This window comes from Pipra filicauda, unplaced genomic scaffold (genome assembly GCF_003945595.2).
Source record: "Pipra filicauda isolate LSUMZ 115617 unplaced genomic scaffold, ASM394559v2 scaffold509_size397805_pilon, whole genome shotgun sequence".
Taxonomy (NCBI): domain Eukaryota; kingdom Metazoa; phylum Chordata; class Aves; order Passeriformes; family Pipridae; genus Pipra; species Pipra filicauda.
Window position 1 is genome coordinate 40,111 of NW_024104653.1, and position 23,071 is coordinate 63,181.

At 40.0% G+C, this 23,071-nt stretch overlaps 2 protein-coding genes across 4 annotated transcripts in view; one reads left to right on the forward strand and one right to left on the reverse strand.

Annotated features, from left to right (window-relative positions):
* Nucleotides 1-1,110: 1,110 nt before the first annotated feature.
* Nucleotides 1,111-13,815, reverse strand: LOC113996351 (RING finger protein 151-like). Of its 2 annotated transcripts, none has more exons than XM_027737346.2 (7): nt 13,732-13,815; nt 8,904-9,029; nt 7,703-7,928; nt 6,358-6,497; nt 4,513-4,675; nt 3,016-3,136; nt 1,111-2,075 (listed from the first exon to the last, which is right to left on the reverse strand). In XM_027737346.2, the coding sequence occupies exons 3-7, from the start codon at nt 7,906-7,908 to the stop codon at nt 1,839-1,841; spliced, it is 867 nt and encodes a 288-aa protein (XP_027593147.1). In that variant the 5' UTR covers nt 7,909-7,928; nt 8,904-9,029; nt 13,732-13,815; the 3' UTR covers nt 1,111-1,838. The 2 variants fall into 2 exon arrangements, with proteins under 2 accessions (XP_027593147.1, XP_027593148.1); XM_027737347.2 differs by having other exon boundaries at nt 7,703-7,944.
* Nucleotides 13,816-13,971: 156 nt separating this feature from the next.
* RAD54B (RAD54 homolog B) overlaps nt 13,972-23,071 on the forward strand; it is a 64,997-nt gene continuing 55,897 nt past the window's right edge. The window contains exons 1-3 of one of the 2 annotated variants that reach the window (XM_027737341.2): nt 13,972-14,080; nt 17,028-17,181; nt 17,845-17,959. In XM_027737341.2, coding sequence (XP_027593142.2) covers nt 17,044-17,181; nt 17,845-17,959 — 253 coding nt within the window. In that variant the 5' untranslated portion in view covers nt 13,972-14,080; nt 17,028-17,043. The remainder of the gene's footprint in view (nt 14,081-17,027; nt 17,182-17,844; nt 17,960-23,071) is intronic. The other variant, XM_027737342.2, reaches the window with a different exon arrangement.

The following is a 23,071-nucleotide window of genomic DNA, read 5'->3' on the forward strand; positions in this document are numbered from 1 at the left end:
AGGAAGTAGAGTAGCAGGACAATGAAGAGCGAATTTTGCGAGGAGGAAGAAGAGTGATAGTGACCTGAGCTGGGCTGGTGCCCAACGACAGTGTTACTTCTACTGTCCTGAGTACCCATCCTGATAGAATGGAGCCCAAGATCTGGAGAGGTGGAAGAAGGCCATAAAGTAGAAAAAATAATATCTATCTATGAAAGCACAGGAGATAGTCAGAATATATATATATATGTATATATATATATATATATATATATAATGTGGGATCTGAGTATGAAGCAAATGCTATGGAATAAGAGGTGGAGATTCTATTTCGTCTCGCTGAGCTGGAGTTCATTTCCCCACAGTAGCCCTCACAGTGCTGTGTGTTGCATTGGTAACTAGAAGGTTGTTGATAATATACCAGTGTTTTGGCTACTGCTGAGCACAGCATCAGCACTGTAACATTCCTTCTGTCAGGGGACACAAGTAGGCCAGCTGACGCAAGCTAACCAAAGGGATATTCCATACCATATGGTATCAGCTCAGATACAAAGGCTAAGGAAAGGAGCAGGAAGGGGGCCATTCACTGTTTCCAATGGCTGCCTGCTAAGAAACCACTATGTGTTTTGAAAGCCCTGTTTCCCAGGAAGTGGCTGGATGTTGCTGCTGGTGGAAAGTAGAGCATAAACCTTGTTAATTTTTCTCTTTGCTTTTGCATGCACAAGTTTTTACTTTTTTTGCTTTAGTAAATGCCCTTATCCCAACCCACAAATCGTTTTTCATCTTATTCTCTGTCCCTTTTTCCAGCTGGGAAGGGGAGTGATAGCTCAACTGGATGGGCACTTGGTGTACAGCCAAGGTCAACCCACTACACTCTGTCACCCTCTGATGCCAGTGCCAGGCTCTGGCACACCCTGCAGGCTCCTGAGCACTAATACAGATGTCTGAAGTCCAACTGATTGAGCAAATATTCATCTGTTGTGGATATTAATGTTCAAGTAGCCTTAAATATGCCAAAAGAAAATTAAGGATACTCTAGGTATTTATACATGCTTTAAAGATACTGAGTACCGAATGGACTGGTCTTATGCATAAAGGACCCTGTAGAAATAGCTGATACTTTCACATATAAAAGCTTCAAATTTTTAAATAAAATGTAGATCCCCTCCCACAAACTCCAAGTTACTCACACATCTATTTAAAAGGTTCTAGGTTGTTCTGTTACCTTGGGCTTTGGTATTAGTCTCTTAAGTGTGTATGAGCTTGGGAAATTAAAGAAGTTCTAAAGCAACAATCAACCTCACCTGAAGCTGTTACATAGCAGAATTACAATTTAAAGTGCTTACTTCCACCTTTGAAACAAGATCTCCTACAGATTATAAACAAAAAAAATTATTAATTTCTATTACTGACTTACTAATTCTACTATTCACTTTTCCCAAAATTAAGTACATCCCAAATGCCACTACTTATCAATCATATTTGCTTTCTCATGCTTTAAACATAGATACTCCAAGATTGTTTCCTTCCTGGTCCATTATGGTCTGTATCTCTGACTCTTTTAGAGTCGAGTAAATAATGCATTGAAGAGATAATAAATCAAGTCTCCTTCTCCCTTTTTATAAAAACATGAGCTAAAAATACATTTGCCAATTACTGGTTTTAACTCCCAGTGTTCCTGCAGAAAAAAATTCTCCCATTTGTTTTTATGCCCCCAAAGGAAATACAGTTGTAATTTAGACTTTAAAAGAAAACAAGTGAATCGGAAACGATATAAAGTTTACCCATCATTCGAAGAAAGTGGAGAAGTTTGTCAGAAACCAGTATTAGAAGAAAACATTTTTTGAGCTTACTACTGTTTAGATAACTGTAACTTCTCTAGGCTTTCTTTTTACACTCTCTAGTCGTGTCAGAGGACGGAAATTCATTGACTTCTTGCTTCCCTCTGTAGTAGTTAATCGGCAGTCCTTCTGCAGCCCCTTTAGCAGCTCCATTAACTCCCGTTTTTCCAGCTCTGCCTGCTCCAGCTCCTGACGGTGCTGTCTCTCTGCAGCCATCAGAGAGCGTACATCTGACATCAGTCGTGATATCTGACTCTGAAATGCAAATGCAAATTTACTGCAAGAAATAAACCCTTTTCTAATGATGGTGAGATGAAGTTGAACTGGCCATGCATACAGAACAATGGATTATAAAGAATAAGCAACACTGAAATAATTTTTTGATAGTGGAACAAATGTAAACAATCTGACACAATCCAGCATTCCCCTTCTGGGATTGTCTTGTTTTAAAGATTCCAATACAGTTTTTCAAAAAGTTTCTTTTAAAGTATGATAAGAAACAGCAGATTTACCCAGTTCCTGCTTATATTTTCTATTTCAAGACCCCAGTCAAAATAAAGTTTTGGTTATGTTCAGATACATTCTTCATGGATTTAACATCAAATCCAGTAGAAACTAAAATGTAAACTATAAAGCACATCCATTGTTTTGGGCTTTACAAACTATTATTCTGTGATAAAACAACAACTGGATGATTGAAAAGATAAGGCGGTCTTGCTTTTTACTTGATGACATTTATGGTGCAACTTTCCACCCTTCTGACCACAGCTGGAACACAGTGTAAACGACACCGTTGGCAGTAGTGCTCTGTGTCAGCTCTGGATTAAGCTACTTTGGATAGCATCAAGAAAAGGAGCTGGATATTTATTTACTTCTGATTTGTGATCTCTGCTCTGAGTTTACAGACACTGAAAATCCACAATGTTACATATGCGCAGAACACTGCAATCCTTGCAAGGGGTACCCAGGTGAGCTCCAAGTGAACCTGAAGCAGATAAGCCACGGGAATACAGCACTCAGCGTGCTTCTCCACAGACCTGATTAACCTGACAAAGCTTTGCCAGCTTTGCTTCCCATACTTAATGTCATTCTCCTCTGTACAAGACTATTATTTACAAAATAAGAGACTGCTACCACTCAAAAAGCTAGACTGTTAAGAGAGAAAAAAAAAAGAAAGGAAAATGATCATATTTACCTTTAGTTCTTCAATTTCATTTTGCAGAATGCTCTCTTTTTGGACCATATGCCTTCTCTGTGAATCTAACCTTGACTCCATCTCATGTTTTGCCTCCTCCACTCTGCAGATCATTTCTGACCTAAAAAATTTATTTCTCCTTGTTAAGTCTTGTAAGTATGGAAAAGAATGATTTTCAAATTCCAGAAAGCCTTCTTGCAATGGCCTGATCTGATTCCCTTCAAACTCTACAAGGCACACCTGTAGAGGCATGATTTATTAATCTAAAAACAACTAGCATAAAGAAGTGCATCTTGCCCAGGGGGACTAAAGTGCCCGTGAACAGCCTATAGCGGGTCAACTGTGTCATATTCCTGAAGCAATTTTATGAGCTCAAAAACATGTATTTATGACTTTAAGTGATTTTCTGCCATTTGCCTACAGTATGTGCTGGCTTAGTATTGCTAAATGCAGGCAGGCAAGATAAAAAGTCTGAATCCTGTAAAAAGTCTGAATGCTACAGTATTGCTAAACATGTAAAGTGAGACTGTGTAGATGTGGCACTTTGGGACACAGTTCTAATGATGGGCTCAGCAGTGCTGGGTTAACGGTTGGACTTGATGGTCTTGAGGGTCTTTTCCAGCCTTAATGATTCTGTGGTTCTGTGTACTCTTGTCACTTTCATGGTGCACACTAAATGACAGTATGCACTAAACCATACCTAATCACTCACCAAACCTAATCACTCAAACAGCTTCACATCCAAAAAACTAGCTTGTACTACATTAACCTGAGTTCAGAAATAGGTAGAAGAATCCCTTGTGTCTCAATGCATTTAAACCACATCTGAGCCTGACTTCACAGCAATGTTCAAGAGCACAACACTTAGAGAGCTGAAAGATAGAAATGGGAGGGAATATGAGAAAAAAAAAAAAAGAGTGCAACTGGAATATAATGGAAAGGGAAAGCTACAGAAACATACATAAGAAGAAAAGGAATATGCTGGTAAGAAGAGTCATATTCACTTATTGTTATTTATCTATCAGAACTTTAACAAAAAATGAAAATTAGATCTTCAGCAATTTAATCTACCTGTATCTGTCAAAATAATTACAGATTTTTATCTTCTGCATCTGTAAAAACATGAACTTAATATAATTATTAAATAATGTGACTTTGGGTCTGTAACAGGCCAACGGAAAAATTAAATCGCCAACTTAAGTCCAGGTTTCTTAGGATTTTGTTATTTTATATAGTAAGCTCACAGTTTTGTTCAACTGTAAGCAATAGTATTTTATGACTTATAGCAACTTAGACAAAAAAAACAAAACAGAAAAGGAATCAAACCAGCAAGAATTTAAAGTCTATGCTGACACATAATAAAACTGGCCCATTAGTATCAAGTAATTAATAGACCATTTAACACACACCAGGATCCAGTACTAGTATTTGAAGTGCTTTATGCAGTGATTTTAAGCCCAGACTAAAACAAACACCAAAGAAGCAGAAGATTTGTACCGAAGCAGTTCCAGCTCCGTTCTTAGCTCTGCTACACAATTGTGCTGTGTGTCTTCTGCGCTGAGAATGGTGTAACCACAGCCATTGGGGCACTCACGGCTCCGGTACTCACACACGGCCAGGTGACCATCCAAGTTACGGCGCTCAATCTGCACTGTACAACCTGAACAAGGATGAGGAAGGTGAGCCAGTCAGTTACAACTAACAGAAGCATTTTGATGAATTCCAAACAAAAACACTCAAGAAAAAGCGATTTCTTTAGAACATGATATATGACAATTATACACACATAGCCAGTACTACAACACTGTTAAGAAATCTTAAGATATTCATCCATTAACTGAAAATAGAGATTGGAAGGAGGTATTTTCTGTAAAGTCTTCTGCTGCTGGTCTGGTATTAAAGCAACTTCCGTAATGACAATGCTGATGCCAATCTAAGACACTGGCAGCTTGCATGTGCTTCCATCATAGATTGCAGAGACTGGAATTGATGAAGAATGTGTATGCGTAAAAAAATATTAGGTTATCAAATTTAGGGAAAAAAGCCTAAAGATATGTAGTAAGAAAGACGGAATGTAACCTTGTTTTCCTGACAGTTTGTTGGTCTTGTCTATAATGTACTAGACCACATAAATAAGAAAGAACATTTACGTATGAACATTCAATACCTCATACAATTGAAACATTTCCACACAAATTCTAGGATACAAACTTTGCAATTCCAGAGTGATTAAAAGTAAAATGTAAAGAATCAAAAATTAACACTATATAAATTATTGTTATATTTAACAGTCTCAACTTGAAGTTTGTAGTCTTAACATTTAATCTTTGAGGACCTGTGTGCTGTAATACACAACTGCATTTAATTTGAAGAGAAAAATCAACATAAGGGAACTGAAACAAGAGTAATGAAACTTTCCAACAAACCATATCAGAAAATGACAAAACAGCCCTCTAGAAGAGCTTTAGTAATAAATATAATGATTTGTAATTGAGATACTCAAAAAACACTCCAGTGTATTCTTAGGAGAGAGTTCAAGAGATGTAAGAACCCTCATACTCTGAATACAGACATCAGGCATGGTAACTCTCTAGACCCTGCTTCTGTAGAAACTAGAATAGGTGAATCTGAAGCATCTGCAGGAGTCACTTACTGCTGAGAGAATTATAACTTCCAGTAGAGCAATTCTAGCACCTTAATCATCTCATAATTAATTACAGTGGCAGATTCAACTATGCCCTTAGCATTATTAATTAGAAATTAACTTTATCTAGAAACATACAACATTTTGAATGAGTTCAACTGGGAAATTTTAGCAGCCCTTTAAAAGGCATGTTTCTTCCTCAGAAGGTGTAGGCTTGTTTTAAATAAACACCTCAGCATGAACAAAACAATTCTAACAAGAATTTAGCTTAGAACAGTTCTTATTTCCAAGACACATTTTTGTTAAAACCATGAGACAGAGAGAGCACCAGGCAACCAGTTGTTATATAAATAAATTGTGACCCATGAGTGTTCTGCAGGTGCTACTGCATTCATTCAAACATCAGAATATGCAGTCAGAATTGCAAAACAAATGCATTACTACATTTCATACATTTGAAGTCCATCATACTCATCCATTTTGATTAGTTCTTGGATAAGAAACAGCATTTAAACATCGTGGTTGCCATAAATTGGTACCATGTTTTGTTTAAAAACACTGCTGTAAAGAGCAGATCATGCCAAAGCTTTGAATTTCTGTTTGAAAATAATGGTCATTACTGCAGTTCTGTTGATAGGAAGATTACAAACACATCTTTTCTAAACATAAAGGATTCAACTTCTTTGAATGTTACTCACCGGCATTGGAGCAAGGAATCTGACTGTACTCACACTCCCTTTCATGCCTGTCTATAGACTCCAGAGAACAAACCATTTCACAGCCGTACTCTCTGTTTCTGCAATGCAGCTGAAGACGGTTTAGATCATTTTTCATGTATCTATGTTCAAAGAAAAAGAATTTGTTCTTAAATCTTGGAACATTATTACAAAACTTTATTTTCAACTTTTGGACTTCCTAATTCCTCCACTAGGAAAAATTGTGAGCAACCAGCTTAATTTTTTAAAAAGAATTCACGTGACCATATCGGAAAAAAAAACCCAGCTTGAAAGAAACAATGTTAAAGGAAAATTCAGTCTCCAAAAATAATGTGCAAATGAAATCTTTATTTTTCAATAATTTCTAACTGTGACCTTTCACTGACTCAGCAGATATTGCCAATAACAAACACCAGGGCTACTCATTCATCATTTAAGTTTTGTATTTCTAAATGTGCTAAACTAAACAAACTATATTGAGCACAGACAAAATAATCTAAAAATTAAACTCTAGTGCTCTGTCTACACTGTAGTTAACTTCCAGACAGTAAAATCTCATTAATAACAAAACTAGGTTGTGAGTACTAATGAAGTAAATTTAACACCTGCAGCTGAAGACTTTAAACATAACATAATTCTTAATCTGAGGAAGATTAGACAATGCAGGTGTTAAACAGCAAGGAGCATCTACTGATGAAACTCTGTCATGCGGGCAATAACAGGAATTAAAAGTTTAAAACAGAATAGTTTGTTTGGAAAGGACCAACAATCATCTAGTCCAAGTGCCTGACTAGTTATGGAAGGTAGTTGTGAAAACAGCCTGCTTTACATGATAAGGTGTCTCACAACAGGCATTCTTTTGTCTAAAGATCTTTTTTTTTTTTTAAAGAACTTGAAGGTCAGAAGTTTGGTTCATATCTCCAGGAATTATTCATTACAAACCCCACTACAGTATAAGACTGAAAAGAAAGAAGATACAGTGTAGTGACTGTTGTCCAGAGTTGCTTTGCTTGCTTTCTCTAAAATAAAGTATGGAATGTTTTGATGCTGTAGAATGCATTCAGAATAATGTCCAGACAGATATCTAGAAATGGCATTCAAGATATAAAAAGCTAGAGAATAAACTAAGTATTCTTTCAATTTTGAAATCTAAACACCCTGAAAGTTAGGAAATGCTAATGCTTTTATGCAAGTGATCAGTTTCCGCCACAGGCATACTGGATAAAGACAGTCTGAGTGAGTAAATGACAAGAGATGAAGCTGTGCAAGCAAAATTGATAAATCCTAAATTCATGTAATTTCAACATACAGCAAGGTTGTGGAATACCTGTAGAGAGGCCGCAGCAAAGACATATCAATCGCCTGTCTGTCTTCAGGGCAGTTACTGTGATGAACAAGCCAGCCATGGATGCAGGCAGTGCAGAAAGCGTGTTCGCAGGGAGCCTGCAATGGATTCTCTAACACGTCTCGGCAGATGGAGCACAACAGCCCTTCGTTAACGTAGCCCACAAAACGCTCAATGTCATAACCCATGCTCTCCACACACTTTCAACCTATTAAAAAAAAACCCTACATAGAAGTAAAGCCATCTTTGTGCTCAGTCTGTATGGTTAGATCCCCAAAAAGGCCTGAAAGTGATTCTAGGAACATGGGGACCTTAATGTGAATAAAGAACTTCACAGATGTGAATGCAAACACATACTTTGGAGACTTTGAGGTTTCAGTGAGAATTTGAGGATTGTACTGTTGGACATCAGAATTCCAATTTTATATCAATATTCTCTGAATTCTGAAAGCAAAGACTTTAGCAGATAGTTGAGCTGCACCTGTTCTGAACTCTGTTATTGAACGCAACTGTAGCAGCCACTGTGAAACATACAGTTGCTGTTTACATCAACTCTACTTGAAGCAGAAATATCATCGAAGTTCAAATGCAAATGCCTGCTTTCTGTTTTAATGCCTTTTATGTAATGCCTTACAAGCTTACAAAACTGTGTCCTTACAGACAATAGCTGTGGCACTTTCAACTAGCAGATCATGTATTTATGAACTGCGCATCCCTTAAGATATGAATTTCATACTTTCATACTGCAAAAAAAAAAGACTAAGATTCTCTTTTCATTGTAGACTTCCATTCCAGAGGGAACAGCATGAAATCTCCACATGCCTAAAGAAATACTTAATATTCAGGAAGTAAAAGAAGCCAAAACTGCAGCTAACCCTGAAATCATGAGGAGGTACCGTCTTCTCCTACACGGTTTATTTTATAAAATGGAGTAGCCTTTAAATGGATTTGAAAGCTTTGTGAAGAAGAACTAATGGGCAATCTGCCTTCATCAAAATCCTATAATGAAAAGGTTAGGGGAACTCAGTAAGATTTCACAGAACTCATTTAAAAGAATATGTTTTAGGTTCCACACTGCTCCTTAACATACAAAATTACTTTTGTAACCCCACTGAGACTTGTAAAAGAGGTTTTCATTAGTTATGAGGTTTTCTAAATAAAACAGAAACAGAAGATATCCTACCTTCGTAGATTTTACTACATATATATGTAGTTTGTATGTATATTTCTGAAGTATACTCAGAAACAGTTTTCTGATCAGTAAGGCATATAATACCTCCTTCAGTGTCTCTTCACTGCTTTATTATGCCTAGGAGAAAAATTAGAAAGAGTAAGGTTCAGTAGTGTTTCCTAAGTTACTGAGTCCTATGTCTAACCAGCCAGCTACTGAATAGCTGCTACCCTAACAGCCCATTAAAACCAAGTTTTCCAAAGCAAGCCACTGAAAAACCCACAACACAAGAGATCTGACTAGACTGCGGGGAAAAAAAATCATCAGTCTCTCTAAATCATTACTGATGCAGATACTTATCACACAACTGAACATCCTGCTGCCATTCAATTTTGAAGCCAGTTTTGTTTGTAAGACTGAAGACAACAGAATTCAATATCCTTGAAAAACAGCAACTGAAATCTGGTAAAATTATATTCCTCAAAAAGATGGAAGTTTCTTATCTCATCTGTTTTTAATCAGGCATGACATGCAGTTAATTTTTAAAACAGAACTATTATAGTCAAGTTCATTGCATTGAGAAATATCATTGCTCTATGTGTAGCATAACTTGCTACACAAGCTTGTTCACTTAAAACAAAAAAGGTATAGCAAAACATAAAGGATGCCATTACCTAAATCTCTTAAGTTGATATATAGCAATTGCAAGGATCTCTAAGGACTAACACCAAATTTTGTTCTGAAGAGAAAAAAGAACTCCGCAATTCCTCTTCATGAATACAACATAAAACTGGAATTCAGAAGTTTTTATATATCTGAGTATCAAAGCATATCTTCACTGATTATGAAACGTGCTTGTTTTAAAAGGGCATTTGCTAAGACTAAAGTTAATAAAAGCTATAATAACAGCACACATAACACAGGCAGGGGTGCACATTACCCGAACACAAAACACATCATCTGCTGCATGGTTTCCATATTGTGCTGTGTTTCTACTGGCATGTTTATGGTGCAGCCAGCACCAAGGCTTGCAGAGATGCTTGAGCCAGCTTTAGATTAGCTGGGACACCTCACCTATCAGCCATGTCACCGACTGAGTGTTGCACAAAAGCAGGGAGTGCAATCCACACAGGCTCCTGACCATGTCCCTGGCACATTTTACAGGTTGTGTTTAACTCTGTGCTTCTGTGGCTACACTGTCACCAACAACACACTGCAAGCTAAATTTACAGGTATCTCGGCTATGCTGTTCCTTCCTCCACAGCATAGACTTCTATGTCTTAAAAGAATCTTTTTTAGTTTATCATCTTAGAAGATGCTAAACAATTACTTTTACACCGATGTTCCTTGCATGTTTTTACAGGTCTCCTGCAGACAGAAAACTCAAGATTTTGCCAGTCCAGTGCGAACAAAATGTCATCTTTGCACAAAGCTGTGATTGTAAGAAAAGCGAGGACCACAAGAGAAAGTTTAAAAAGCAGAGAACAATGCTAATTATCAGTAAGGAGAATGTGAAATCAAACATCAGTTTCCAATACTGATGAAAAGACTGAAACATATAGTATGGTTATGCTGGAAGACAAACAGCACACATAGATTCAGTACTTTGAACTGTGAGACTATATTTTGATTTGGTTTGGCTGATCCCAGAGGATTCTGCTTTCAGAAAACTTTCAAGGATGCATAAAAGAAGTCAACAAAACTTTAAGTATTTTTGATGTCCTAGAGTCTCTGTTCACTGGAATTGTGGATGCTGTAAGCTACACTTTGCACACACATTGCTGATCCCTGAGGATCAAGTCTTCAAGAGACTCTTTGGCATCTTTTAATGAGTTTGCAGTCTAACAGAACAGAGGAAAGAATATTTTTATCAAAAGGAAACAAAAACTTTATTTGTGCCTGATAGAAAAATGAAGTGCAACAAATACATATATATACATATAAATAAATATATGTATGTATAAAGCCCCAAACAAAACTGTAGTTCCAATGAAAAGTGGATGGGAACTTTGAGGCAAAAAACATAATGAAGGGGGTTCTAAAGATAACGTTCCAGCTGTTACTGAAGTGCCAGACCTCTTCCAGTAGACTTTTCCTGACCTGAAAAACCAGAGAAGTTCTATGTTCTTGCCAGCTTCAAGAGATAGACTTCAGTCAAGAGAAAGGCAGAGAGAGACAGAGCATCAGATGAATGCCACTCTAGCAGTACAGATCACTTTACTCAGTATTTCCACCAGAAAATGAGCTAATTTACAACCTCTGCTCATTCCCACATACTTCTCTTTCCTCCATTTGGCCTCAAAACTTATTTTTGTATTACAGTTCACCAATTGTCACTCTCCTGTTTTGTTTGCACCTAAAAACTATTTTGTTGACAATTGTTAGTTGTTTAGCATAAAAAAGTAACTTTTAAATAGAATGAGCCACTTAACATAGTTACAACACTGTGTGATTTAGTATGCTGTTTACTTTGTTTATTATGAGTAAGCCTGAGTTGCTGGAAGCCGGCCACAAGCTGTGGATTTTCACTCAGATATGCTTTTGGCTGGAACAGAGTTAATTTTCTCAGTAATTTTCCTAGTAGCCGGTACAGTGCTGTGTTTTGTCATTAGAATGAGAAGAATGTTGCTAACACACTGATGTTTTAGATGTTGCTAAGTGATGTTTAGCCTAAGTCTAGGACTTTCCCATGCTCTGCCGGGGAGCAGGTGCACAAGTAGCACAAACCAGAAGATAAGGAGCTCACAGCCAACAGCAGAAGCTACCACTCCACAAGATAAGAACAGTTATGGCTTGCCTGCATGCAGATGGAGAGAGAATCCACTAAAGTGTTAGAAGACCCCAGACCACAAAGCACCAAGACTAGCAAGGTGCATGAAGAACACATGAGGGAGGATGCATAAATTGTAAAGGGTATAATTGCACAGGGATGTCTTTGTCTGGGAGAAAAAATATAAACTATTACATGCTATTTGCTTTCCACTGTTTCACATATATTTTATTTCCCCCTGTTGCTTTTGACAAGCAAAAATCTCCCCTAGACTTCACAGGTATTAACTTCCCAGCAATTGTCATCCCATGTTGTTTGCCCGGCAGATGCACACCTAAAACCAGCCTTGAGCTATAGAGCTACTCCCTCTGACTGGTGCCTGTGGAGTCTCATGAACACTGTGTAAGAGAAAGGGAACAGAAGAGAGTAAGAATGAATGGACAGCAATACCAGCTTACACTGGTGTAAACAACTGACTTTTTTCAACAAAAGCTTCTACAATGAGCAGTATGAGCTGCACAGTTAATTTAAGGCCTCTACCAGAAACTAGAACTACTCTGACAAAGAACATTTTTACACAACATGTGTCATTGCACTGCAAAACCCACTCAAAACAGAGTGATTGATGCACAACCTGTCTCTCACAGATGAGAGTCCAGAGAGGGGCAACAGAGCTGGTAAAGAGACTGGAGCACAAGTCCTGTGAGGAATGGCTGAGGCAGCTGGGCTTGTTTAAACTGGAGAAAAGGAAGTTCAGACCTTAACACTCTCTACAACTCACAGAAGGCTGTACCCAAGTGGGGGTTTGCCTCTTTTCAAAGTAACAAGCGAGGACAAGAGGACATAGGCTTAAGGGGGAGGTTTAGGTTGGACATTAGGAAGAATTTCTTCACAGAAAGGGTGATTAAACATTGGAACAGACTGCCCAGGGAGACTGTTGCGTCACCACCCCAGAGGTGTTTAAGGAAAGACTGGATGTGGCACTCAGCGCCATAGTCTAGTTGACAAGGTGGCGTTTGGTCAGAGGTTGGACTCAACAATCCTAGAGGTCTTTTCCAAGCCCACTGTTTCCATGACTCTGTGTGAGCACCTCTGAGGCTGGGCAGGGCCAGGCTCTGCTACACAGAGGCAGGAGCAGGGTCAGAGGAGCTTCTCTCTCCTCGGGGTCGTGGGAACTTTGCACAGGAAAAAATGGGAAGGCCTGGAAAGGCACTTCAGGGAAGGGCAATGATCCTGGTCATGGAACACAAAATTGGCTGGAAACATCTGGAGCAGCAACCTGATACTGAGCAACAGCACCTACGTGGCCTCAAGCAGCTACAGACACCCCTAAAGCTGCACACAGACACACAGAGAGCTGCACCATCCCCGAGAACTGCACCCACACACACACAGCTGCACACACACACGCACAGCTGCACACACACACGCACAGCTGCACACACACACGCACAGCTGCACACACACACGCACAGAACTAGACACACACGCACAGAACTAGACACACACGCACAGAACTAGACACACACACGCACAGAACTAGACACACACACGCACGCACACACACAGCTGCACACACAGCTGCACGCACACACACAGCTGCACGCACACACAGCTGCACACACACACAGCTGCACACACACACAGCTGCACGCACACACACAGCTGCACACACACACAGCTGCACACACACACAGCTGCACGCACACACACAGCTGCACGCACACACACAGCTGCACGCACACACACAGCTGCACGCACACACACAGCTGCACGCACACACACAGCTGCACGCACACACACAGCTGCACGCACACACACACACACACACACACACACACACACACACAGAGCTGGACACACACAATTATCTTTCCCTTCTCCACACGACGGCGACGCCGCCGCCAGCCCGGCACAGAGGGCGGCGGTCGAACGGGCCCTGACAAACGCTGTGCGCAGCGCCCCCCGCCCCACGGCCCAGTCTCGCACGGCCCCGCTGCCCGCCACCCCTGCCGCTCAGGCGATCCCGCCCGGGCCCCCCCGGCCCCGCTCCGCCGCCCTCTCACTCACCCGCCGCCACCACCGCCCGGTGTCGCGCAGCCCAGGTTCCCTTTACGGCCGCTCTCGCTTGGCGGCGGCGCGGCACGCGCCCGCTCCGCCATGCTGTGTGTGGCATTGCGCACGCACATTCAGCTCCTCCCAAGGGCGGGAAGGGCCTTCCCAGGGCCCCGCCCACCGCCCCCCTCCCGCGCGGCCCCGCGCACGCGCGTCCGGCGGGAAGCGCCACCGCACCCGAGCGGGCGGGGGTGGTTGCGCAGGGCGCATGCGTGGCGGGGCCGGCGGGGTTGCCGGGAGCCCGCGGCGGGACAATTGAGCGGCGCTGAGGCGGCGGCACCGGCGGGGCATGGGGCGACTGGAGGTACGGAGGGATCGGGGGCACGGACAGGGGGCTTCAGTGGAACGGACCTTAAAGATCACCCAGTTTTAGCCCCCTGCCGTGGGCAGGGACACCTCACTAGACCAGGTTGCTCAGAGCCCCATCCAACCTGGCCTCGAACACTTCCAGGGATGGGGCACCCACAGCTTCTCTAGGCAACCTGTACCAGTGTCTCACCACCCTCATAGTAAAGAATTTTTCCCTAATATTTAATCTAAACTTACCCTCTTTTAGTTTGAAGCCATTCCCCCTTGCCCTGTCACTACATGCCCTTGTGGAAAGTCCTTACAGCTACTTATCACATGAAGTGATTTTTTTCACTGATAGCTATGTTCAAGGCGATGCACTCGCTGCCTTCAGTTTAAATGACTAAAAGCTGATCCTGTGTCACACCTCTGTAGTTGCCCACAAACCCTGTTTGCCTCACCATCTGTGCCGGGAGTGCCTTTTCAAACACTCGGGAGAGCAGCCTGTTAAGTTTGGGCCGAGGTGCTTTTAGCAGGGCTCTGTGCACACCGAGTTGGGCTGGATGTGTAAAATTTTGAAATGTTCTTTGTATGTGTGTTTTGTTGTAATGCAGCTATTAATGTACCAAAAGTACTACCGAATGCAGTGCTTGCCAAATTAGATGCACTCCCAGGAGGGTTTGGGCTGTAGTTTCACGGTGCGCTGGCTTTGGTCAGGCCAGGTGGTTAATAAAAGGGAGGAGCTGTGCTTTTTGCATTGCTTGCAGATGTTTCCCTGCAGCTGTTCCCCTACAGCCAGACCTAAAGGTAAGGCAAGTACAGGATGGTTTGGTATACAGGTGGTGTCTCTGAGGAAAGGCCATAATTGCAAGTTAATTGATGTAGTTGTAAGGTGGAGCTGTTTCTTGCCCTTGCTACATCCACTCTGATCTCATCTACAAACAAGATTTGGCATCAGTCATTTGTTGCACATCCATGATGGTCTATTTTTTTCTGCGTGCTACTGTAAAGATACAAAATATAAACATTTTAATTATTATCTTTTGTAATTTTTGTTTTTATTATATTTTATAAAAGCTTATATTTTGAAGACAGAGAGGAAGATGTATTGCTGGAAGCAATATTCCATTTAAAAAACACAAACCCCCTAAAGGTTTTTGTAGCTGCAAGTGGGTAGTATTGGAAATATTCTTACAGGTTCTAAAATTTAACATGAGTGAAGTTATTGAGTTACCAAGGGTAGTGTCTTTAAATTTCTTACTATTTTGGAAATTTCCTAACGAGTCTGATTTTGTGGTTTAAGACCAATAGACAGCACAATGCCCAAATGAATTTGGAAACCAAAACACTTCAATCACAAATATGTGCAATTTATGAACTGCACAGCTCCCCTGTTCCACTGAAGATGTGACAAAATCTGGAAGTGCATGGGCAGGGTTAATGTAGCAGCTCAGTCATGCTATTGATGGTCCTCATGCAGAGTCATGGGGTGTCACCGTGTATTGTTGGGTTAGGTAGAGAACTCAATCAGATTCATATGGCACCTGAAGCTGGCTGTGCTCAGTGCTGACACTTGCAGTCTGCTCCTCTGGAAGGTTCTTGACTCCTCTGCAGTGTTCACAGTGACTATCAGGTGTTCGCACTACGGATGCTCCTGTTATAATAACCAAGCTACTCCCTTATTGCATAGGGTTAACTAAAATTCATATGCTAATGCTGTTGTCAAGTAGGCCTAACTTATGTGAACTGCTGCTTACACATGGTCAGGGGCTTCTTTCCTTGTATTTTTAATAACAGTCACAGTGGAAGTGACAACAGTTCAGGCCATTTTGCCATTAAGGTTTACATATAGTAACAGCATCATATATATCCCAGTTGTTCAGATATGGAGGAGAGAGCTTTGCTTATGTTAGTGTCTGCATGTTTGCAAAGTGTTTTGACCATACTCCATTATTACTTCTATGCAAACCTTGGGAAGAACGGTGGTTGTGCCCCAGGAAGCCACTGGAGTGCAGAGTAGCACCAAAAAAAGTGCAGAAACACGCTGGCTCTTGCAGCAGGATGCAAACGTGCCTTCGAGATAGTAGAGAAGTTTGTATCTGCAATCTGTATTATGGTTTGTTTTTAACCTAGTAGTTGGAGGGATCAATTAAAAGAAACAGTCCATGAGAATTAAACCAAAATATGCTCCATAAGTTGCTGTACCATGCTTGGCTTCTTCATTTCAGCTACTGTGTTATTTTATTGGAATTTTCTTCTCTTGTTTTCTGTCTACTGCTTTGAAGCATTAAGATTATAACTCATTGTTCTAGTGGTTGCAAGTAAACTTTGCCATATTAACATTGGCATATTGGTTTTGTCCTAAGGTTGTTCAGGGGAATAATATTCTTATACTTTGAGGGAAACCTATTATAGATTTCTTCCATTATTCAAGTGGACACAACATGGAGCTCCACTCTAATTTTGAGCTTATTTCTTGCCCAATTGTAATCTCATTATAGTAGATGAGACATACCTTCAACATTCATTGTTCATTGTGCACTAATAAAGGGCTTTTCAAAGTTACGTTTTAAGTGTTTAGAATAGTTAGTTTTGCTTCAAATTTTCTTTCTTTTTACAAACTTATGTAAGTTTGTTAAGCAGCCGGACAGTGTTTATCTCCAGAGTATTTCTTGTGATTGGTAACTGCACTATTGGCTTTTTAAAAGAAAAAGGAAGTGTTCAACCACAGAATTTGCTGTAGTTGATCCTTCTTAGTACTTAATGCATTGTAACGATACTACTTTTTCTTAAATTGTATTATGCTTGTGAATTAAGATTGTTATTTGAAAATATTTTATTATATCCTTTATGTTGTTTTAAAATAGTGCTTGTGTTGTTATCTTTGGATGCATTTTTGTATTTAAAGCTATTCTGACTACAGTTGACTTTATCTGCTTCCTTCCTTCCTGTCCACCTGCCAGAGCAGTACAACTAAAGATGAGGCGATCTGCAGCTCCGAGTCAAGTCCTAGGAAATGTAGCCAAAAAGCCAAAGTTTACACCACCAGGAAAATGTATTGCAGTTTGTCCCAAGAATGAAACTAAGGAGACGGACCAAGAAATGACATTAAAAGAGGTAAAATGAACAGTGCACTCACTGAAAAGTATATTTGTTTGTACAGTGACTAAAAGATAGTATCTGAGCTCACCACAAACAACCTCTGCTAAAATTATCTGTTCAGAATAGATTTTGATAGCTTTGCTCTCAGCACCTTTGATCTTGCTTCTCAGGTAGGTTTCTCTAACTCTGTGAAGTGGATACAGAAAAATGTTTTTCAAGTAAATAAAAGTAATCAGTGTTGAGCCCAAACACAATTCCCAGTGTAGCTGCGGTAAGGATTGTATCTTTGCGTGGGCTTTGTTGGATATTTTTGGTAAAAGTAGTTAAAAATCCAAGATACACGTAATAAAGTGTCAGTACATTGAGTTGCAGATTTGCTGCGAGGAACTTTAACAATAACCCAAAAAAGCATCACAATTACTATTTATTTATCTACATAATTGAATTTGAATTTTATTAAATTCAATTCATAAACTATTGGCACAAGTGGTGTTTGATACTGTGTGCATATACTTTCTGTTGTGAACACTGGGATACATAAAGTTGTGTAGGGATGTATATATTTATGTAGACAGTTTGATAATGACAATCACTATTCTTGAGATCCCTTGCTATTTTCTCTATTTCTCTTCACCTGCATGAAAGAAATGCTATTGTGAACTCATTTCTCTTTTGCAGAGAGATGAGAAGGAGGGAAGTGCTTCTAAAATATGTGTCCAGAATCAAAATGAAAATTTTACGCAGTCTGTGGAGTCAACTGGAAAAGTAAAGACAAAAGCAAGTTTCAGCAATGGTAAGTGTAGCAAGGTGGAAATGAAAACAGTAAATGTGCCCAAAGCTGGTAAGATGATATTTCTTGTTTACTGCCATGTATCATTAGAGAATTTTAAAGCTTATGAATAACATGCTGCTTACTGAATTTTCATGGAATACTATTATAAGGGTTGTGCAATGGTGGCATTATTTAGTGTTCTACTGGCTAGAGAGTAAAAGAAACATGCAATAAATGACTTTTTTAATAAAAAGGGGGGAAAAAAGTATTTTAGAAGCCAGTTGATAGTGTCACTATTCAGATTTGTGTCTTCCAGAAGAGCACTATAGTCAACTCACTAATCCACAGTTATAGCAATGCAAGAGTTGCGATGCCCTAAAATAGTGGGAAAGTGCTGTAATTTGGAGACCTTGCTGATCTCGTGCAGAGAATGCTAACCCTTCTGAATGGATTCAGGTTTTTTCCCAGAATTCATGAGGGTTTCTCTTCTTCAGTGTCTCCAGTGGGCATTCAAGGCTCAAGCCAACTCTACCAGCAGAGCAGAACTGGCTCTGCTCATCTGTGTGTGTGTACTCTAGTCATTTGTGCTCTGGTAATGAATATTACTCTGAAAAGCTGGGTAGAAAGCACTGCAAAGACACTGAAGTGTCTGAACTGTAGCAAAGGCACTTTGACGGACCTGAACAACTGTGTGGGGTTGAGTGTCTTCATTTCCCAGTCTTGGTGTGCCCTGATCACAGAAAACAGCATAGTTCTGTGTTGGGTGAATACGACCTCAGAGTCGAGTGCATCTTGAAGGCCTTGCACTTAAACTGGGTTATTAACACTAATGGGTGAAAATCAATCCTTTTGGAGCCAGCTCAGGCATTTCAACACCTGTCTTACAGTTATTTCACTGTTGTTTCTTCATAATTAATGACATTGATAATGATGTTTTAGGGTTCATTTAATTGATACTCTGTGTAATGAGTAGAGTTTTAAAAGAGCATTTCATGGCCACTTATCACCTTGAGTTGTTGGAAATATAATTCAGAAGGCTTTAACAAAGTCTTATTTTATTTGTGATAAAAGTTGCTAAATCTTGAAGCCTGACTGAAGCAAAGCTGCCGTAGCTCTGCATCCCAAGGTCTAGCCAACAGTGAGGCTAATTCCCAAAAGGGAATTATTCCCAATGGGCACTTATACATCCAATGTACTTATACACACGGCTGGTAACACAGACCAACACAGACAGAGAACACAGCATTCGGGCAAGCACAAGCAGGGCCAATGGATGCATCCTGTTCCCCTCTCTGGTTGATCGGGGTGAAAGCCTATTCATGGAAAATAAATGACCATACATGTATCTATCTATAAATACACACAGACACAGAGAATGCAGATCCCTCTGGTAACTGATCTTATGCGCTCAAGTCTGTTCAGTAACCAGCTCCTTGATTTGCTGGACACCCCAGCTGTGGGCACATGAGCCACAAAGGCCCACAGCTCCCAGTCCAGGTGCTGGTATGCAGACCTGCACTCCCACAGGTAAGAGCACACTATAGGTCCCTCAAGTACTTTGGCCTGAGCCAGTTGGTCTAATTAGTGGTGGGCTCCTGGATCCACTTGTCTCCCAGCTGCTTTGTGCACTAGGGATGCACAAGAAAAAACGTGTCTGTCTGGTAGTGAGACTTACCAGTAGCCAACCCCCAGGTGTCCTGGTCTCAAGTAACTTGGATGGACTTCTTGGTCCCATCAGTAACCAACTCTCAAACCCCCTGGTCTCTCCAGTAGTTGGCCCAGACTCATTGCTGCTCCAATATTTGGCTCCCAAGCCTCTTATCCTACTGCCAACTAATCCACGTTGGTGTTTGCCACCAATCACATACTGACACGTGGATCCAGGCAGTGTATATGGTTTCTGGCTTCTCTGCTGACACTTCACGTACCTGGGCCCTATGACCTGTGTGTGGTCCAGCTCCAGCTGCTGGCATGTCCACTTCCATACACACTTATGCACACAGAATAGAGTCCTTTCACCTGGGAAAATATTTAGAAATGTAGTTTAGTATGAAGGTGGGACTGGCTCCAGCAAGAGGATGCAGTGTGTTGCTGAAGAAGCTTACTGACCATCACCTGTTTAAAGGTGGCTGCCTTTTTCCTCTTATTGTTATGTGCTTGGTCCTGCCTGAACCACCTTCATCTCTCCCTCTTGCTTGTCCTTGTGGTTTTCTTCCCCCCCTGCCCCCAGAGTGACCCAGAGTAGTGTATGCACTCTGTTTGGATGAGCTAATATAGAGAAATTCAGCCTCCCTGTGTGTCTTTGTCTTATGGCTGGAACTTCCAGTTCTTCTGATGAAGCTTCCACTTGCAGAAGATTCTCTGTGTGCGTGGGACAAGTAGTTTGAGGCATCATGCTTCCCTACAGGTACATCTGCAAAAATTTTAATCTGCTGGTTCTGACTAGCAGTGCACTTGAAAGATAAACTGTGGATTTATTTCCAAAATAATCTGGGAAACCAGCAGTCTTTCCAGCAAAAAATGTTCTGAAATGGAGAAGATACTAAATGCCTTCTCAGTATCATGAATTCCGGGTGCGGCTGGTATGGGTCCTCTGTGATGACTTTCAAAAAATAACCAAAAAGCTGTGGAGTGAGACTGGGTGAGTTGCTTCAGTTGATGTGCTGCTGCCTTTCTAAGTAACTGAGCAAGCCATTTTGTGTCAAAGCCTTTCTATGCCTGCAGAATGGAGCTAAACCCTGCAAGGCTTCATAAAGCTATCATATAAAAGAAGGATATCTAATGTCAGTGTTAGTTATGGTCTTCAGGTTCACCGGTGATGCAAGCACTGCAATGAGAAAACAATCCTGTCTCCGTTAAATCTTAAGTAATTTCTTAATAACTTAGATTTTCCAAGACGGTTTCTGCCTTTTATGTCACTTTTGTCTGCTATTCATTACACTAATGTAGCAATTACATAGATTGTGTAAACCATACCCTCCTTTGTAGTGTGAAATGAAATTGTTTTGTCAAAGCTGGTTTTGGTATGAAATTCAGAAGTAATGGAAACCATTTGTGAAAGCCAGAGTCAGTTTGGGGTTTTTATTATTATTAATATTGTAATGGAACTATATCTGACTGCCAGTCTCTGCAGCCAAAGAATACTTTCCTGTTAAAGGGGCACTAAAATAATTTTAAGATTGAAAAAGTTTGTGTGTATGCATTATTTTGGTTTATTGTCTCTGTATCATTTAATGCAGATGATAAACAGTTTGTTATTTTTATATCTTGCTCAAAGCCGCTGTGTTTGGGTTTCCAGTGCAGCAGTGGAATGTGTAAATAAATACCCTAGTTTCCACTGAAATTCTTGTGAAACACCTGTGAACCACTGGACAACTGTACACTGTTCACAGAGCTAATCTTTCTGAAACCCAGCCTTGAAAATGCTGCACATTCTTTCAAAAAAGCTTGTTATCTGACATATGGTGTCCATTTCTTGGAGTAGACAAGTAAGGATTTGATTAGATAGCAGTAATCTAAAAATTACAGCATATCTGGCTTAAAAACTCACTTGATTTTCTAGGCTTCTTTTCAAAAAAACTTCTTCCTAAAAATGTCACTAATAAAAGTAAAGCATAAGGGACTCAGAAATTCTACAAGATGAGCTATTTCTAAAGATGTTTAATAGTTTGTAGGAACTGTAAGTGAAACCTATCTATGTGTTGTGATTTTAAGACTGAACTGTAAGATACTGAACATGCTGTTCATTGGGCAGTTTACTATTTGTGATTATAACTTCTGAATACTGGAAAATTATGTTATGTATCTTTGTAGGAAAATGAACTTTACTACTGCTTTTTGAACTGGTATTTGCTTGTGATTAAGAGGCAAAGAGCACCGCAATCTCCTTGGTACCCTTGTTTTGTATTCATAATACAGTACTTGTTGACACTGACAATGGATCTGGGTGGGGGGAGGTGATTTATTTGACATTGTCATTAGTGTTTTTTCTCACATGCCTCCAGAGAATTCTATCAGCTAAGTCTCCATGCTCTTTAAAAATGAAAATTACTTTAACATTCCTAAACTGTTTAACAGTAAGTGAAAACAAAATCATAAATGTGTTTGGAAGGATATTATTGCACCTCTTAAGTGCTTGGTTTCTACTTGTCCTCATTACATTCTGAGAATCTATAAGCAATAACAAGAAAATAATTTGAATGGAAGAAACAATGGACAGGCAGATCCCTGAACTGTACTTAGTATCTCAGTGTTGCTGGTGAGCAGGATTGGCCAGAACTCAGATTTTTACTCACATTTTCATCTTCAACTTAATGTTTTTAATATCTATAACTTTATTTATATAAAACATAATTAATTTAATTGATGCCTATTATCTGAGTTTACAGCTTGCCTTCTGTTGGTATTCTTAATTTAGGAGAATGTTGCTCTGTTTTACTCTTTGAGCTTACTACACCATGTGAGGAAATCAATAGCTCTTTCACCTGCACACTTAGATGCAACATTCCAGTTGGACTGAGATTTCATTCTTTGAACCTAATGTAAGTGAACAGAAAAACTGGATGTAGTTTTATTCTGTTACAGCTCCCCTCCTGTTTGGTTTTTGCTTCAGGAGTACCTTGTCCTTCATCCATCTCTAACATTTGTTCATGTGTCTTCCAAGAGGAACTTTGTCAGAAGTCATACTCAGACATTATCTTTGACCTAACAATGAGGACAGATTGTAAATACTTCACAACAAGGTTAATGTGTTCATCCTGTGTCTCTCAGTAGATGTTGCTGAATGCTTTCCATGCTGATGATATTAATGGTATTTATTATTTGCGTGTTCTGAATATATTTTCTCTATCTTCTCTGCAGTGTTAATGTTTACTGAGTACATTGGTCTGTAAGATTTGGACTCTTTACACACTTAAGTTTCCTTTTCTGTAATGGGAATCTTTGTTGGCTCCTTCAGCTTTCTAGAACATTGTTACAGGTTTGTCTGATACTTTCTATCACTTGATATGAATAAAAATCCTCTTAACCAATTAATTTGAATATTATAAGAGACAATCCACTGTTCATTTATGACAGTAGCAATCAATTACCTATCACTTTTAATCAGAGGATTCAGAGGATTAAATGATGTTA

What these genes read in the sequence shown, in the direction of transcription:
- LOC113996351 (XM_027737346.2), bottom strand. Translation starts at nt 7,908, where the DNA reads ATGGGTTATGACATTGAGCGTTTTGTGGGCTACGTTAACGAAGGGCTG. An exon ending in TTGCTGCGGCCTCTCTACAG is followed by an intron (nt 6,498 to 7,702) that starts GTATTCCACAAC and finishes CTTTGAACATAG; the next exon opens with ATACATGAAAAATGATCTAA. An exon ending in ATGAAATTGAAGAACTAAAG is followed by an intron (nt 2,076 to 3,015) that starts GTAAATATGATC and finishes TTTGCATTTCAG; the next exon opens with AGTCAGATATCACGACTGAT.